Source organism: Wyeomyia smithii, chromosome 1 (genome assembly GCF_029784165.1).
Source record: "Wyeomyia smithii strain HCP4-BCI-WySm-NY-G18 chromosome 1, ASM2978416v1, whole genome shotgun sequence".
NCBI lineage: Eukaryota > Metazoa > Arthropoda > Insecta > Diptera > Culicidae > Wyeomyia > Wyeomyia smithii.
In genome coordinates this window covers 40,358,848-40,378,476 of record NC_073694.1, presented here as the reverse complement: position 1 = coordinate 40,378,476, position 19,629 = coordinate 40,358,848, and the positions used below count along the sequence as shown (strand labels likewise).

The 19,629-nt window shown below is 42.8% G+C and overlaps 1 protein-coding gene across 1 annotated transcript in view; it reads right to left on the bottom strand.

Annotated features, from left to right (window-relative positions):
- Positions 1-19,629, bottom strand: part of LOC129724073 (uncharacterized) — a 214,452-nt gene that overhangs the window by 68,690 nt on the left and 126,133 nt on the right. The window contains exon 5 of the mRNA XM_055678684.1: positions 1,661-1,786. Within this exon, the coding sequence (XP_055534659.1) occupies positions 1,661-1,786 (126 nt within the window). The remainder of the gene's footprint in view (positions 1-1,660; positions 1,787-19,629) is intronic.

The window sequence follows — 19,629 nt, the reverse complement described above, 5'->3', positions numbered from 1 at the left end:
TCTGTATTGTGCGTTATTAACGGTATGAAATTGTATATGTTTTACACTTTATGTGCTAGAAACCGTTATGAGCTTGCATTTGTATTAAGTGGAAATTTCATTTCTTGGTACTGTGTAGCACACTAGGCCCCCGCTCAGTGTAAAATGTTAATCTATTTCTCAATAATCATTTTTACAATAACGACCAGGGCGCACCAAAAATTAACGGTAGTGTTGCCTATGAATAGTTTATCACAGCACACATTTCGAGAATTTTCAGTGCTGAATTGAGTGATTTTCCGGTTTAATTGTTTCTTTGTGCCTAATTGTCTGTAATGGTCAAAACTACACCTGTTATACATCTCCAACAGTTATAAGGGCTCCATTTGCCATCGTGTTAAGAATCAAAATGAAGTTGCATTTGTATCGAGTTGAGCGTGGATTTTTGCAATGTAAACGGGGCGACGCAGACTCGAGAATGGGAAACGAAACGAAACACCTTCGATACTACTGAGTGATAAGCACCAAAAGAAAATTTATGCTTTCCTGTTGCGAAAACTACCTTGGTTCTTAAATTAACTAATTTGTGTTATCGGTATTCGACCAATAACGGTGTTCAACAGGGTTCAACAAACAGGGAACCGTTGCTATTCAATTTTTAAAATGTGCTCTAGTTTAGAGAACAAAGACGTAGTCCTACGTCGAAAAATTTGCGCTTTTGTTGAAAGAGATGATTGAAAAAAATTCATTTTTCATGCCAGTTTCGAGTTTTTGAGTGACCTATTAACGATCATTGCAGTTTGGTCCAAAACATGTTAAGGAAGCGCACATTTACTAATGTAATTAATTATTCATCTATTGGCGAGTTAATTCTGTTTTTTTTTAATATACAAGATTTACTCAGTTTACGAAGTTTACAGACAATCCATTGTCATTACAACACTTTTCTTACATTGCAAAATCATTCACAGTAGAAACCAAAAAATAATTTGGCCGTGAATCCAAATTTTCCGACCAAACCGGGAATTCACGGTAGGTCTAATTCATCGTTTGCTGCGTAATGGAAATTATGCGCGTTGGTGCTGGGGTTTTTGACGGCTATATTGGCGGCCAAAAATGGAGTACCTTGCTGCAGAAATGTTAAAATTTGCGGGAAACGATGTTATATTGGAACCGTGTCATTTCGAGAAACGGTGCAAATAAGGCGTGTAAAAAATCCGTGTGAAAAGGATCGTGCAAAAAGAAAATCCGCTGTATTCCTATTGCAAGAAATACATTAACATAAGACAGGCTGTCGTAATTCTACGTTAACCTTGCGGTCATATATCCTAAAAAACCCCTTCATTTTTTTGAGTAATCTTTTCCAATTTTCAGAAATTCATATAACTAATTCTCCTGTTTTTTTTTTACAAATTTTTCGAAATGGTGGCTCTGTGAGGTACTTTGAATCTTTATGTTGCGTTGCATTCGATAAAGCGGTTTTAAAGCTTGCAATATCATGTGAATTCAGTTGTAAAAATAAGAAAATTTGATATTGCATGGCAGGCAAATGCAATTTGTTCTAGTTTCCCAGTTTTTTTTCAGGTTTCTGCTCTTTTTCTGCAACCGCTTGGGCAAATTAAAGCTAAGAAGCAATATGCTCGCAGTCCTCAGATGTGACAAGTGGGAATATTATACTTACATTTGCTTGGTTCTCGCTTCGGCTCTAGCCTCGAACATCATGATAGACAGTGGCCCGTCGGGGGGTCGCAATTCGCGGGACGTCCGAATGTACAAATAGCCCAGCAGCGTCATCGGGCCGCAATACCTGAAAGAGTAGGCAAACGGAAATACACTGTAAACATCGTCTGTATTAAATGTGATTAATTTTCATAAAAATATTTTAATCCATGGAAATTGTTCTGGATTTGGGAAAATCTTTTTAAGAGCTTCCAGTACTTATTGATTTACTATTAGTTCAGGTTACGAATAGATTCGTTTCTGTTACCAGTGTATTAATGGCACAGAATGTTACAATCCGCACACGTGTGGCCTTAATGCACACAAATAGAATTCCTTCGGAGAAATGTTTCCTACCGGGCTTGTCTTTTTTATGGTCTAATTAAATGCTCACCAAACGAGTGGTCTGTCCTCTGCTCGTTCCGATGGTATTACATTCGTAATTCATTGACATAAGTGCATTTTTGGACGATCTCATAAACTGATTTATTCCTGGATGGCACGTTTGGAACAACGGAGAGATACAGATCGGTCACGCTGGTTTTTGGTTAGCAAAAAACAGTAAGTTCATACACGTGTCAAACAGACTGTCGCAAAGTTTTCTTTTTTGCATGAAGACGCGTGTCACTCGAGCGTCATGTTTTGCAGATAAGATACAAGAAACGGGAAACAAAAATCTAAATGTAGGTATACAAGCTGCCGCACAGACTACGAAAGAACACATCGCCGGTTTACGACGTGAGTAAAATTAATTGCACTATTTGCAAGGTTTTTGCCTGGGGCCCACCAGAAGTCAACATAAAAAGCGTATGTCACTCTTTTGATGGGTGCGGAAGTTGCGTCAGGTGCGTTAAGTTGCACTCGACTAGGAGATTATCCGCAGTTTTATTCACGAGGTTTTTTTCCGCGGTCCTTCATTCAGAGTGTCAGTAAAACTGAAGTTGTGGAATTCTCATCACTTTGTCGGGCGGTTCACTAACATTTTCCCGTGGGTATGGATGGGATGGGTAAATGCGAAAAACAAGTGACTAACATGAACCGGCATGTGTTTTCATCTCACCGACATCCAATCTCCAATCAAATCGAAAACAAACTGTTAGTTCGAAAAGAAAGATTATCTGCTAAAACTAGTGCTAAGCTACGATTACAATGTCAGCATGCAGTGTCACTTGCACTAGATGGCAACTGGTGCGAATTAAACAGATTAGAAAGTTTGTTCGCTGATGAGGAAATGGTAAACTTTTCTCTAACGCCATCAAAAGCAAACTCGATGTAGCTTTGTAGCAGTTAGTTGCTTTGCTGCGGTATGGCACCATCTATCACTGAGATTTTTCAACGCTACTGTCAATTGAGAAAACTAGAAGCTCTCAGTGGAATTAAACTCCGCTACAGCATGGAATCTTTAACTTTTCACACAATCAACATACTAACAAAGACGAAGTGCAGTTCCACTTCGCAGCTTACTGCATTCCTTCAGAACAAAATACGAAACTTTGCGCTGGAGCAAGTTCATGGGTGCAACATGACAAGTGTGTAAATCTGTTGCTAATTCCAAAAAGCAGTAGTGGTTACTGGCGAGCTGTATTTTACGAAATCATTAGTAGCACCTATTTCACGAGATCTGCAGTTGTGAAGCCAATCAAAAAGTTCAAATATGCGGCAGAATTATGGATAGGTATTAAATGTAATATATAGGAGAATAATTATAAAGGCGAAATGTAACAGTTGGTAGAAAGCACTGATGCAATTGTTACATGTCTGTTTGAACTAGAGTCTCTAATTAGTATGCGATTTGCTCGAAAAACTATACTTCATAGAATGAAATGTTCTGGGAAAATACCCCGGTATTTGCCTCTGCCGCAATCGGTTTATTTCTGATATACATTGTGGATGCAACAAATGCAATAATAAACCCGGAATTGATTCAATTTATGACTAATTATAATTATGTATTGACAACAAATTGATATCATTCTGTGCCGAACACGCATCAGTACTGGACGTGTTTGGTGATCGGTCCGATAGAGTATAAAACAAAAGACGTGTGAACAAGTGTTGGCATTGTTTGCCTGGTCGAGTGAAATAAATCCGGGTTCAAGGTCGTTCCTTTGTGCAACTGTTTCGCATCGTGACTGCCAGCTGGTGCGTAAGCCGATTTGGCTGCTGGCTGGATTGTGCTACAGCAGTGGACGAGACACAAACGAGGAAAAAGAAGAAGCCATCAGTGTCAGCGAGTTGTATCGCTGTGTGGAGTGATCTCACACCTGGCTCGCTGCTGGTGGCTGTTTGGTGCTGCTGTATTGGTGCTGCTGGCTGTAACGGCTGCTACTTCGAACGATCGGACAACCAACCTTACTGGAAGGGAGAAATAAAAAGGTACGTGTTCTTGTCAGCGCTAGTGCGCTAGACTTAAGATGGATGTAGATCCCTCGCCTCCCGCGCCACCATCCCCGAACCCCTCTGACCCTGACCCTTCTGTTACCCCCTCCCCTGTTCATTCTTCAGTCCCCCCTCGCCCCAGGCTTTACCCAGACGGAGCCCAGGGCAGCTATACTGTTTATTTTCGGCCAAAGGCAGGATCGAAATCGAAAAAGTTGAACCTCTTGCAGATTTCTAAAGACCTGACGAAGGAGTACAAGGGCGTGACCGAAATTTCCAAGGTCCGGCCTAACAAGCTCCGTGTCGTGGTCGGTAACCTGAAAGAGGCCAACGATATAGCTTGCTCTGAGCTCTTCACACGCGAGTATCGCGTTTACATACCCGCACGAGACGTGGAGATCGACGGTGTCATAACCGATTCGAGTCTGTCCGTCGAGTGTATACTGCAAAGTGCCAAAGGGTGCTTTAAGAACAAAACGTGTCCCGAAGTAAAGGTGCTCGACTGCAAGCAATTGCGGTCAGCATCGATCATCGGTGGCAAAACAGTATACACTCCGTCAGACTCGTTTCGAGTTACGTTCGCCGGGTCTGCACTACCAAGCCACGTCTCGATCCACCGGGTTCGTCTCCCTGTGAGGCTCTACGTGCCCCGCGTCATGAACTGCCTGAATTGCAAGCAGTTAGGCCATACAGCCGCCTACTGCTGCAATAAGGCACGTTGTGGCAAGTGTGGGGAGTCTCATGCGGAAGATTCTTGCAGTGTTAACGCTGAAAAGTGTATTCACTGCGGAGAAAATCTGCATGAGCTCTCGACATGTGCGGTGTACATGCAGCGCAGGGATAAAATAAAACGGTCTCTCAAAGAGCGTTCAAAGCGTTCCTACGCTGACATGCTGAAGAAGACCGTTACCACTTCTCCCGTTACTTCGAACCCCTTCGATCTGTTGCCCTCTGAGGAAACCGATTCTGACGATTCACCAGCGGGAGCATCTTACGCCAATCCTGGGGAGTCTAGAAAGAGGAAAAGTGTTTCCTCTCCTAAACTTCCCAGAAAAGGTCCTAAGATTTCTCAAAGTGAAATGAAGGTTACAAACAAACCAAACAGTGCTGCGGAAAAACCGAAGCAAACTCCTCCTGGGCTGGCAAATTTAAAGTCCCAGAAGGAGTTCCCAGCACTGCCAGGAACATCTAAAACCCCAGTTGCTCCTTTTACACTCCCAGTTGATGAAACAAACTCTGGATTAGTGAAATTTTCTGACATTGTGGACTGGATTTTTGAAACTTTCAATGTACCCGATCCAATTAAAATTTTTCTTACAGCATTCCTCCCAACAGTTAGATCATTTTTGAAGCAGTTGACTGCCCAATGGCCTCTCCTTGCAGCGATTGTATCCTTCGATGCCTAATTCAACTGCGTATATGAAGGATTCTATCTCTGTCTTACAGTGGAATTGTAGAAGTATTTTACCAAAAATTGATTCGTTTAAAGTTTTGATAAATAAAAACAAATGCGATGCATTTTCCCTTTGTGAAACTTGGCTTACTTCAAATATTGATCTCAACTTCCATGATTTTAATATTATTCGCCTTGATCGAGACACCCCATATGGAGGAGTACTTTTAGGGATTAAAAAGTGCTATTCTTTCTATCGTATTAACCTCCCCTCGATTCCAGGCATCGAAGTTGTCGCATGTCAAATGACAATACAAGGTAAAGAGCTTTGTATTGCCTCAATATATATTCCCCCCAGAGCACAGGTTGGGCAACGGCTGCTCTTTGATTTAATAGAACTTCTTCCCTCGCCACGTTTGATTTTGGGAGACTTCAACTCTCATGGCGTGGCTTGGGGTTCCCCATACAATGATAACCGCTCCTCTTTAATCTATAACCTTTGCGATGACTTCGACATGACTATTTTAAACAACGGTGAAATGACACGTATCCCGAAACCTCCAGCGCGCCCAAGCGCTTTGGATCTATCCTTATGTTCGACGTCGCTACGGTTGGATTGCACATGGAAGGTAATCCTCGATCCTCACGGTAGCGACCATCTGCCTATTCTTATTTCAATTAATAACGGGTCAACTCGCATGCGACCAATTGACATTCCGTATGACCTCACACGGAATGTCGATTGGAAGTTATACGAGGAAATGATTTCAAAAGCGGTCGAGTCGATTCAACATCATTCACCACTTGAAGAATACAACCTCCTCGCGGGCTTGATTCTCGACGCCGCGTTGCAAGCCCAAACGAAGAAATATCCCGGCGTAACGATCAAAGAACGGCCTCCCACTCCGTGGTGGGACCAAGAGTGCTCCGATGTCTACACGCAAAGATCCGACGCGTTTAAGGCCTACCAGACGGGAGGTATACCTGGCGACTATTTACGGTATTCGGAGCTTGATACCAAGCTTAAAAGCTTGGCTAAAGCAAAGAAACGTGGATATTGGCGTCGGTTCGTGAACGAGACGTCGAGGGAGACATCGATGAGCACTCTTTGGAACACAGCCCGAAGAATGCGGAATCGCGTAACGGTCAACGAAAGCGAGGAGTCTTCAAGTAGGTGGATATTTGATTTTGCCAGGAAAGTATGTCCGGACTCTGTTCCTGAGCAAAATATTGTTCGCGATGCGTCTCCGGGCCACGACGCGATAGAATCACCTTTTACGATGGCAAAACTTTCAGTTGCCCTCCTGTCCTGTAACAATAACGCGCCTGGATTAGATAGAATCAAATTCAACTTGTTGAAGAATCTACCCGGCAATGCCAAGAGGCGCTTGTTGAACTTGTTCAATAAGTTCCTGGAGCAAAACATTGTACCGCAGGATTGGAGGCAAGTGAAGGTGATCGCCATCCAAAAACCAGGGAAACCAGCTTCTAATCACAACTCTTATAGGCCGATTGCAATGCTATCCTGTATCCGGAAATTGATGGAAAAAATGATACTCCGTCGTTTAGACCACTGGGTCGAATCAAATGGTCTACTATCAGAAATTCAATTTGGCTTCCGCCGTGCCAAAGGGACGAATGATTGTCTTGCGTTGCTTTCAACAGATATTCAGCTGGCGTATGCTCGTAAAGAACAAATGGCGTCTGCGTTCTTGGACATTAAGGGGGCTTTTGATTCCGTTTCTATTGACATTCTTTCGGGTAAACTTCACCGACAAGGATTTTCTCCAATTTTGAACAATTTTTTGCACAACTTGTTGTCCGAAAAGCACATGCATTTTACGCATGGCGATTTGGCAACTTTTCGCATTAGCTACATGGGTCTTCCCCAGGGCTCATGTTTAAGCCCCCTTCTTTACAACTTTTATGTAAATGACATCGACGAATGTCTGGCAAATTCATGCACGATAAGACAACTTGCAGACGACAGTGTAATCTCTGTTACAGGAGCCAAAGCTGCCGATTTGCAAGGACCATTGCAAGATACCTTGGACAATTTGTCTGCTTGGGCTTTACAGCTAGGTATCGAATTCTCTCCGGAGAAGACTGAGATAGTAGTTTTTTCTAGGAAGCATGAACCTGCTCAGCTTCAAACACAATTAATGGGTAAAACGATTTCTCAGGTTTTGGTACACAAATATCTTGGTGTCTGGTTCGACTCTAAAGGCACCTGGGGTTGTCACGTGAGGTATCTGATGAAAAAATGTCAACAAAGAGTGAATTTTCTTCGTACAATAACCGGACAATGGTGGGGAGCCCATCCAGGAGACCTTATAAGGCTTTACCAAACAACGATATTGTCTGTTATTGAATACGGGTGTTTCTGCTTCCGCTCCGCAGCAAACACACATTTGATCAAACTGGAGCGAATACAATATCGTTGTTTGCGTATCGCCTTAGGTTGCATGCAGTCGACCCATACGATGAGCTTGGAGGTTTTAGCTGGAGTACTACCATTGAAAAACCGCTTCTGGAGCCTGTCTTCTCGTATTCTAATCAAATTTGAGGTCTTGAACCGTCCCGTGATTGAAAATTTTGAAAGGTTAATCGAACTTAATTCTCAAACCCGTTTTATGACATTGTATTTCAATCACATGTCCCAAAATATTAACCCTTCTTCGAATATTCCAAATCGTGTCGACTTATCAAATACTTCTGATTCTACTGTGTTTTTCGATACATCCATGATAGAAGAAACTCGTGGAATCCCGGATCATTTACGCGTGCTGCAGATCCCTTAAATTTTTTCCAATAAATATCGAAACATCAACTGCGACAATATGTACTACACTGACGGATCACTTCTTGATGGGTCCACTGGCTTCGGTATCTTCAATAACAATTTAACCGTCTCCCATAAGCTCGATAATCCTGCTTCTGTTTACGTCGCAGAATTAGCTGCAATTCAGTACACCCTAGGGATTATCGAAAAAATGCCCACGGACCATTTTTTCATCTTTACGGACAGTCTCAGTTCCATTGAGGTTCTCCGATCGATGAAAGATGTTAAGCACTCTCCGTATTTCCTGGGGAAAATACGGGAACATCTGAGTGCTTTATCCGAAAAATCTACTCAGATTACCTTAGCGTGGGTCCCTTCTCACTGCTCGATACCGGGTAATGAGAAAGCGGACTCTTTGGCTAAGGTGGGCGCAACAAACGGTGATATTTATGAAAGACCAATTGCCTTTAATGAATTTTTCGCACTTGTACGTCAGAATACGATCATCAGTTGGCAAAATGCTTGGACCAGAGGGGAATTGGGAAGGTGGTTACATTCCATAATCCCCAAAGTATCGACGAACCCGTGGTTCAAGGGGTTGGATGTAGGTCGGGATTTCATTTGCGTGATGTCCCGGCTTATGTCCAATCACTATAGATTTGACGCGCTCCTCCGTCGTGTTGGGCTCGGGGAAAGTGGTATCTGTGCCTGTGGTGAAGGTTATCACGACATAGAGCATGTGGTTTGGTCATGCCCTGTACACCGTGACGCCAGGTCTAAATTAATAGCTTCCCTGCAGGCCGAGGGTAGACAGCCGGCTGTTCCTGTTCGTGATGTCTTGGCGAGCCGTGACCTATCCTACATGTCCCTTATATACGTTTTCCTGAAATCCATCCACGCCCCAGTCTAGTCCCGTTCCCCTCCGTCTACACCCAACAAAACGACAAGAACACGTTTGAACCTTAAGCACAAAACCAGCAACCAGACCCCGCACAACAGAACCAGGACCCAAGGACTACGAGCCTCTGTCCCAACTCACGACATCGTGGCTCAGCAGAACGAATCCATACATGCCATTCGACGATTATCAGACGACCATTGAACAACAAAACACTGATTGGAAATCCCATGCTAGTTTTAAGTTAGACTTAATTTCAGCTCGTAGTCGGCAGCGAGGATAAAAAATTTGCTTTAGTTTTTAAGTCATCAGATATAATTGGCGCCGTTAAACATTAAATTGTATTTGTGCCGTGTCAAATAAATGTTATGTGAAGAAAAAAAAAAAACAAATTGATAGCGTTTGTCAATGACGATTAGGTAGCAGTACTGGAAAAGCTGATTGAATGATTGATAGAAAATAGAAAAAAAACAGATAGCAAATACTAAGATATCTTTGTGATTGCTCCAGTGTTGATATTCAAACGACACCATTAGAAACCGGAACTTTCAAGTGCAAGAATCCTTACGAATGACGGAGGAAAGGTGCAAAATCTGAAATAATTACGACCACGCATTGAGCAGGAATTGGAATCCAATTTGCAGCAGAAGGAGAAAAGCCTTCGAGGAAACGCAAACTTGCAGCGGAGACACTAAGGCTTAAAAAACTGGAAGCGGACGGAAGGACATTTGTGCTCACTTCCTGTTTGGATTCCCTTGGTCAACTGTATTTGGATTTTAACTTTCTTAACCCCGTTTTGTAATATGAAATTAATGCTTCGTTTGATTTAAATATTATCATATTCACCGGAAGCCTCGCAAAAAAAAGTTTTGGGGATCCCCCCATAACTTTAATAATTACATTTTTTTTAAAGAAAAACAAATGCTTATGTTTTGTGCCGTGTCAAATAAATGTTGTGTGAACAAAAAAATGCTTATGTTTGGATAACTGTATCTTCGAAAATTAAAAACTTTAATGTAATAAAAATATCTTCCAACCTTGCTCTTTAAAGGAACTTCCAAGCGCAAGGTCTTTCAAGAAAAACCGGAAAAGAGGTCAAAAGTTTGAAATACATACGAGTACATGCTAAGCAGAAATATGAAATCCAATCCCCAGCAAAGGGACGAAAAACTTTCGGTGAAACGCAACTTAAACTGAGGCTCTAAAGTAAAAAAACAATGACGGGCAATCTTTCATAAAATTCTAAGGCTTTAAGAGGAATGGAAAGGCGTGAAAAGGGAATCGCACCCTCTTGGTTGCTCTTTGTTTTCATCTTCTTGGTGATACCAGGCTTCTAACTTTTTTAACCCTTTTGTTTTTTTTTTCAAGAAGGAAATAAATGTTCTATTTTTTGTGAAACAAAGGTATTGTCTTGGTTTTCAACTTTTGGATTTGATTCTCAATCTTATACTCAATCAGAAAGGAAAGAAAAATTTGATTTAGTAATTAATAGCAATTATGTTGTAACATACACTATGTACTTGGTCACATATCATTCTATCATAGATTTAGAAAGTAAAAATTTACTGCCTCATGATTTATTTCCTTCACTCGTACTTCTTTATATTATGTAAGAGTTTCTTATATTCAAGGACGAACATTATCAGAACCAAAATTCAATGGAGACAACAAGATTATTGCACGAAGGTAATTACGAAAACGTCAAACATACACATGATTATTCAAGTATAAACGTTACATATAAAGAACGATGAGAATATTGGTCGAAAAGCAATTAGGACAAAAGGCAAAACGGATAATTAACAAAACTGGACAGGTGGGATACAAATACAGGGACTGAAATGAAAATTAAAACTCTAGTGAATGCAAAACTGATTAAAAAAATAATAAATTGTACTAAAATATAAAAACACTACCCAGCTAATGCACCGCGCGAAATCTGCTACTCTTTGCGCTCTGACACAGGAAAATATGGAATATAGAAGCTTGGGAGTACTATCTTTTGATCTGATCGGCGACAAGTGAAGGCCATTCCGTGCCATTGTAGCAAAATCTGGCTGAAAAAAGTTTTAGCCTAACTCCAAGCTTCTCTCCACAAAAAATCTCTTTAGGACCCATTAGTGTAGTTCCTGCTGAGTTCATGTTAAACAGCCTCCACCGACCAGCATTGTGCAGTGCAGCAGCTGTACCGCTGAGCAGTGCAGCGCCAGCCATCACGAGCCTCCCCGATCCTTCGGACTTATAACAGAGGTTCTTTAAGTTAAATAAGAGAACATTAAATCTGAGCTTTTTTTCTGAACCGAAGTAGACCCGGATCTGACCAGGAGGACCTTCGTGTCAGTCACGGCCGACAGAGAGTAGAAGAAAAAAGGCCTTGGGCAACCTGAAACAGTCCCCAGAGGAACGACCAGGGACTAGGGATTTTAGCAAACTTCCTTCAGGCAGTAACAAAGCAAGTTTGCTTATTAGCAGTAACAAAGCAAGTTGGCCAAGTGTCAAGTGTCTATCTTGGATTTTTGACGTTACACTATGTCTCTCAGGAAGTCCGGGGTTGTAAAATGAAAATCTAGAAACGGAAAAAGGAAAAATATGTCCAATTTCAAATGCTTTCAATGAATTCCTTTGTTATCACAGCAACCAAATGCAAAAAAAATGTAATTTGATTATTCGAACTCGTTCGCAGCGGTCTGCTCTTCGGGGCAGGTTGCTAAGAGAATGTGGCAGTCTGCGGGAGAAACTGCCCCCGACAACACCAAGAAACGGTTGGTTGTGCTACTCTCGCGGCACCAAACCTTTTCAAGGTTCGCCGAAAAACCAGCCGATGTGGAGGCTGCGGTGAACCCTTGGGTCAGCGTGGTAGATAGAAAGCGTCAAGATGACGGAGTGGCCAAACGACCAAGGAAGGTCATGAAGTTGTGATGCAGGGGGGAAGCCCTCATGAGCATGAGCATGAGCATTGACGACCGTACGTATCGTAGTTGCACCTTCGTGATTGACCTGAGCTAGTGAAGTTGCACAGAGAACCACATAGATAGTTTTTGGGATGTTATACCATCTTCAATGTACAACAATAACGGCGCCGGCCACGTCCTTACAGTCGTTGGGGAAAATAGGAAGAGGATTGTTAGTTCGACAAACGTTGTTATGATTGACGTTGATTCACCGAGTTCACCTCTGTATCTCTACGGATGTCACAGGAAGGGTATTTGTGTTAGTATAATGGGGTAGGAAAGATCAGGATTCGCCGTGGTAGGCAATCCGTTCATATATTTTCAAATCCCGTGCGCGAAGAATAATCTTTTAAACCAAATAATAAATCGTCAGAACGTCAAAACCTATCTTTCTTTTTTTTGTTATTTTAGAATCAATGAAGTTGGTATATTTAATAATAAAAAACAATACTGTGAACATTTGATATAAATCGCGATAACGTTGTTTGAAGCGGCCACTATACGGTATCCAGTTGCTATCTTCATCACATTTGACATGTGACCTATATTCGAATGCGAGTTGTGAAAAATAATTTATTTTCAAACGCGGGTATGGTCGCATCCATGATATCAAACGTTAACGCAAAAAATACCTAGTATGTAAAAGATAAAAAGATAAATTAAGAAAAGAGGAGACACACACACACACACACACCTAAACGTAGAATTCAAATACTTGTCTAGTACTAATCCAGAATATTCTCGAGAAAGCAAACGCGGCTCCTTGTATGGCATATATCGCGTATTCATTTGATTTAACACGATATTTATCTACTGAACGAAATCTACTCCGATTTGCGATGCATTAATATAGACTGCGCGAGCAGACTACGACTAAACGGTGATGATGATTAGAGAGATATGATCAAATATCTGTGTGCATTTCGCGAAATCGTTACACTCCAAAAAGCCATATAGCATAGCATAGCATAGCATATTTGATCGCCCGTGTGTTGCCCGCGATTGACCAGAATCAGCTGAAATTGCACAAAGAACCGTCAAAATGGTGCCTAGGAGTAGCAAGCCATTTTCAGTGTACAATTCCTGGTGATTTTTCTTTTCACTGGTCAATAACGTAGCTGGCCACGCCCAATGCAGATCAATAGAGGAAGGGATATCGGGAGTGTTAGTTTAATACTTGTTGCTACTAGAGACCGAGGAATCCTCTGCATCATCCACAAGTATCAAAGGAAGGAATTAGTGTTAGTGGAAAGGAATTGATCTGGATCCATCGAGGTTGATGGTGCGATCTTTTCTACACAAATTCGCGCCCGATATGGATGTTTCTCAGTCTCTGCGCAACCGGCCATCAGAAGACGATATGAATAGAACCGCATCACGATCGCTGTATCGGCATATAGGAGAATCGAAGTTTCTACCAATCGTTGTTATCAGCAACCAATCGTTAACAGTCTGTATCACACCAAACTTCGCGTTTCATCCTGTGAACTATTAAAATTTACCTCGAAACGAATGAATTTCGTAAAACGCACCGCACGCCGAATGCAAACTACTGGTACCAGCTCAAAGAACCGATAGAGCGAGTAAAAAAACCCACAAGGCACACCCGAGCATTATACGATGTAATGGTCATTGAACTCCGAAACCGCTGTATTAAGATAGTTACACTGAGCGCTGTCAAAATAACGTGCGCGAAACTGAGCTGACCTCCCCGAAGCAAACTATAGCGTGCCCACTACACTCCGGAAACCCTTAGATAAACAAAACTCACCCGGGCCGATGATGCGTTTCACCGGGGCATTATGCACGACCGCTTCATTTTCTCCTACCGACGCATACGCGACACGACGTTTCGCACCAAAGACACCTACTGAGTATAAAAACTGACAAAGTTCCATGCATTCATAGCCCAAAAACTTAAAAAAATGCAAAAAAGCATATTAAACAAAACAGAGTTCCAAATTTATTATTAAAATGCCAAAATAATTGCAATCAAAGTTCAGTTGTCGTGAACTATTTTCACGCCCAAAACGATTTCAACATAATTAAATAAAAGTTACTTATGTATATCAACATTTGTCCAAAAGCTAGGAAAATCATAAAACAAGAACATAGACCTGAATGAAATGTCACCGCCCTGCCAGGACTCACAATTGTAGACGATGCATCAATCGCATGCCGCATTGTCATGCTCGAATGATAAATTTTGAAACTATATTGAAAAACTGCCAATTTTGACCTGTGAGAGTGCATCGCACAATCTGGTTTGTAAATATAAAAAAAAACTCTACCCGCAACCGAAAAGCTACCACACTTTGTGCACCCAACAGATGACACATTTACACTTCTGACAAAGTCCAAAACCCGCTGAAAACCACTACACACAGAGCCTATGCATTCTTAAAATGTTTGATACAAAAACTTATACTCATCTGTTTTATTTTGGTTATGCCTATGCCAGCGAAACAAACGCCGACAAGAACAGCGCAACACTACTCTCTTAGCTCTCTCTCCAGATATTATCGTTCTCTTCGCTCACACTGCCATGCATTCCATTTTCGCATGTTAATAACAAACCGCTAGTTAGCGCGACGCACAAAGTAGGCACTCACGCAACTTAGTTGGCTTTACAATTTTCAATTGCACTTCGAGGAAAAATTATTACTTTCACGCAAGGAACACTGTGTTTCTCACAAAACCTTCACTTTTCTCACTTAGACAAAGCATCACAGATCACAACTTGACACTTTTTAACAAGTTTGGCCACTTAATTCACCTATAAATTAATAACTTAAGCGGATAGCTTTCGGGGCACGAATTATTAGTTAGCCGTGATGCCAGCTTTTTCTCACACTCCAAAAAGCCATATATCAGCAAAACTCGCATGGGCTGAATACGCGTTTACAACGAAGCGTTACGAACGACCGCTTTAATCTACCTGACCGACACAGACGCGCAGGAACCCGGCGTTTACGTCGATTTTCTCTTTGTCGACGTACGAGTTGCCTATTAAATATGAAAATTGGCAAAGTTCCAAGCATCCAAAGCCTCAAAAATTAAAAAATGCAGATATACATATTATCCAGAACAAAGCCTTGAATTTGTTGACAAAGCCATAAACAGAACATATAAAATATTATATAAAACAACTGCTCAAAAGCTAGAAAAATCAAAAAATCAAAGCATATGATTCCGGTAAAACGCATACTCCAAACTCCTACAAACTACATTTAAATTTTCTAGACAAAAACAATGCTTGTTAATGAAACCCTGCGAGAAACCAGACCGCGCACCACCGTGGTAATCGGGTGAATTGAGCAATTTTTCTTAGTACTCTTGCCCCACAGCACCCAGTACCAGCTCTGCTCGACAAAAATGAACGGAATGAATTTTCTTCATTTTGGCTCTATTCGAGCCCTCAACTGAATCCCTTACGAAACTGTCAAAAAGTTGGTTACAAAATCAATACAGTATTTTACGAGTGGAAACGAGACAAACGCAGGGTTGCGCAGGTACACCGTCTTCATAAACTACTCAAACAGGAGTTTTTTTCAGAGGATGGTACCTCTCGAGTAGTTCATCTTGTACGAACTTCTTTGGAAGACTTCCTCCTGAGTGTCACGCATGCCTTATGTATGTGTTTACACGCTCACTTCATTACTAATACGATCGATAGGCATCTGTTTGTTATGATATTTTGTATTGCTTCCTGCGACTGAAAACACGAATTGAAACAAAGAATCAACGCATTATCCTGAAACGCACGCGTCGATTACTGTAAACAAACGCTCAGCGCATAACCGAAAACAAAAAAAAAACGAGACTCAACGCACTCAGCAATCCAGCTTGGCAATAAAAAAATGTGCGCCAAACAGATCATTCACACGCTGTCAGCTACCACACAAAACCGACCATGCATTCTGAAAATATGAGACATTAAACTTATACTCATCTTGATCATTCTGATGATAATGCTTTGTCGGTGATGGCATGCACACCGACCAGCACCAAGCTACACCACAGCACCACGCCATTCAGCTGCTATCCTTCTTGCTCACATCAGCATCACCATGCAGTTCTTTGCACGTCCATAACACGCCGCTAGCAAGTGCGAAATACAGAGTTTGCACTAAAACTCGCACAACTTTTCTGGCTTCGCAGTAACTTCGCGTAACGAATACATCACAGATAACGTCTCTTCATTTTTAAGCAAATTTGTTCGCGAAAATCACTCAAAATTCAATAATTTAACTGCGAGTTTTCAGAGCACGTACCATTAGTCAGCCGTGCTGCCAACTCTCCGATGCAGGGGGGAAGCCCTCATAATCAAGACGAACGTGTCGAAGAACTTGGAAGTCTTGGAGAAAACGCGGGGCAAAACGCAGCTCAACAATTTAGGGGCGGATGTGCAGAGCATCCGTCTACTTCGAACTGGCGAGATGATACTTTTTTTTAAGGTGGCGGGGAAATCTGCAAACAGACACCTGAGAAGAGAACTCAGGGTGTGGGGATCAGACTAGGGGAGAGATGCTGGGGTAGTTACACTCGCCCAGGCACCTACTGATCTCTGTCCCAACCCACTTAAACCCCTCCAGCCCTGGTCTTCCCGGAACGACGGTTAACTATTACGTCGGGGAGTGGCTTTTGTGCGTGATGCACCCTCTTTACACTTATAACCTCCTAGCTAACTACCTGGAGACTGGTAATTAGCTACCACTGGCGTGTTGGTGGTTGACCCGCCACACACGTTGCAGCTCCAGGACAATCTGAGAGGCGGCCGCACAGACCGCGTTCTAGATGTCCGGGTCGTCGCACATCCCCCGGACTAGATTGTCCGGAGTAGTGCCAGGCGAGATGATACTTGAGCTTCGGGAAGACGCCAAGAACAAAAAAGCTACCTACAAGACGGTAGCTAAACAGGTGCTAGGAAAAAAGATGAAAACACAGGCACTCACCTCAGAGAAATCACCGAGGGGTGCGACGTGTGGGTTGAAAGTCGCCACTAAGTCAATCCCCCTCCGAATGGATCCCCACACTAGCGTCGGCAGATGCAAACCTGGCACTGAAGGAAGGCAAGCTCACGATCGGCTGGTCAGCATGCCCTCGCAACCGGACGTTTGCTTCAGGTGATTTGAAGGAGGACATAAGTCCAGGACCTACAAGGGGCCCGATAGAAGCCAGTTACGAAGGCGTTGCGGTGGTTAAGGTTATAAAGCTATACCAAGCAGCCTCTGAGCTGTTACCGTACATAGCCATCGTATCGGACTTCTACCGTATTCCTACTGGAAACGGTAACTGGGTCGCGGATAAGTCCTGTATGGTTGCCATATGAACGACGAGTAGGCGCCCAGTTCAGGAGGTTGTGTCAACCTCCAACGAAGAATACGCTGTTGACAAGAAGAATGGAGTGTTCTACTGCAGTTGCTACGCTCCGCTGCGTTGGTCTATCGAAAGTTTCGCTCAAATGGTCGACCTCGTAACCATGGAGCGAACGCCTAACGTTGGTGGTGGCGGGTGACTTCAACGATTGGGTTCAGCATAGACCTGGCCAACGTTGACACGAAAAGTACATTCAGCAGAAATGGTGCGAGGTCGTTCATCGGCGTGAACTTCACCAGCCCACAACTGATCACGGACTAGCGGGTAGATGATGGCTACATCAATAGCGACCACCAGTCGGTGTAGATCGGTCACAACCTGAAGCGGCAAGGTACGGATAGAGCCAAAACTCCAACCGTTCGCGGGTGGAAGAAATCGCATTTCGATGCCGAGGTATCTGAGGAGGCAATAAAAAGAGATTTCGAGGGGGCAGTAGGCTCTGCCCAAATCAGCACTCGGACACCAATAAGTTGCCACACTATCGCGGGCGCGCGACGCCATCATGCCTAGGACCTGTCAACCTAGGAATAAAAAGTCACCGATTTACTGGTGGACGGACGTGATAGCCGACCTTCGCAGTGCCATTGTGCGAGACGGAGGATGCAACGCGCGTGAGCCGAGGAACTTGGAGTAGCCCGCCATGCAGCATTCGGGTCTACAAAATCGGCACTAAAAAGTGTGATTAAGGCGAGTAAGAGGATTAATTTTGATAGAAAACGCGAATGTACGCCTACAGGATCTTCATGGCCAACACTAAAGGCGTGTTGGCACCTGCAGAGCGATCACCAGTGATGCTGGAGCGTATCATCGAGGGATTTTTTCCACGCCACGAGCCGAGTTCTTATTCTTCGGCGGTCCAGTCTCACATCCGATGTTCCATTATCTCAAACACAGACCAGTGAGCTACGATAGCCGTGTCCAGATTGACGGGGATGCAAGGGTTATGAATGATGAACTCATTGTGATCGCCAACTCTCTAAAGGTGAGCCATCTGTCTGCTGGACACTGCCTGCAAGGTGTTCGAGAGGTTCATCCTCAACAGACTGGTCAAGTACACAAAGAATATGAACGGTCTGGTAAGTAAGCAGTTCGGCTTCCGGAAGGGTAGGTTCACGTTGAATGCTATTCTTTTCGTCACCGAGATAGCGGAAGGGGCCAGTCTAGCGCAAAAGAAGAGGCATTCATTATTGCGCAATCATCACGCTTGACGTGAAGAATGTGTTTAATAACGCCAGCTATGGCTCCATATCGGTCACATAACGCTGGAGGTCTACGACAAGTCGATCGGAGAAGTCGAGCTGACGGCCGTGCACTGCATACACAAGGATGCACTTCAGGAAACTGGAGTTGACGCACCATAAGACAGAGGTCACGGTTGTGATTATCAGAGCAACAGGTGGTGGTCAGAGTCGGAGACTCCACCATTTCCTCAAAACGAACTTTGAAACTCTTAGGGAGTAATGATTGACGACAAGCTTACTTTCAAGAGCCACGTCAACTATGTCTGTAAAAGAGTGTCAAAGGCTAATGCAGCACTACTTCGAGTGATGTTGAATAGCTCAACTGTGTACGGCAGTAAGCGGAAACTTCTTGCCAGCGTGGTTTCGTCCATACTTAGGTAGGTGAGCCAGCGTGGTCCAAAGCGCTAGGTACTAATAGTTACTACTATTAGTGCCCGAGGGTTTTGTTTAAGGGGGGGATTTGTTAGTAGCTTACGTATTTATGATAAATATTAGTAAATAATGAGTATGTGTGTCCAATCACAAATGGTGACTTCTCAACACTGTTAGAAATTTGTAATTTTAATTGTTAGGATTTGTTTGCTTTCGCAATTAGGACTTATCATTCGTAGGGATTTAAACCTACTTGTCAGAAAAGGGGAAGTAAACTTACAACTAACTTAATTGCTAACTTATTGGCTATACAGAGAGCTTATCGTAGAAATTGAGGATTGCAACGATTTTTGTCGAAAATTGTTAATAATTTTATTTGACATAGTTTCTAATGGGTCAACACAAGTAAGTCTATGTAATTCGAGTGTACCAAACCAAGGAGGACGCTTCAAAATCATTCAAAATCAAATGCCAAACACTGTCGAATGCTTTTTCTATGTCTAAAAGAGCAGCTTTAGTGGAATAACCTTCAGATT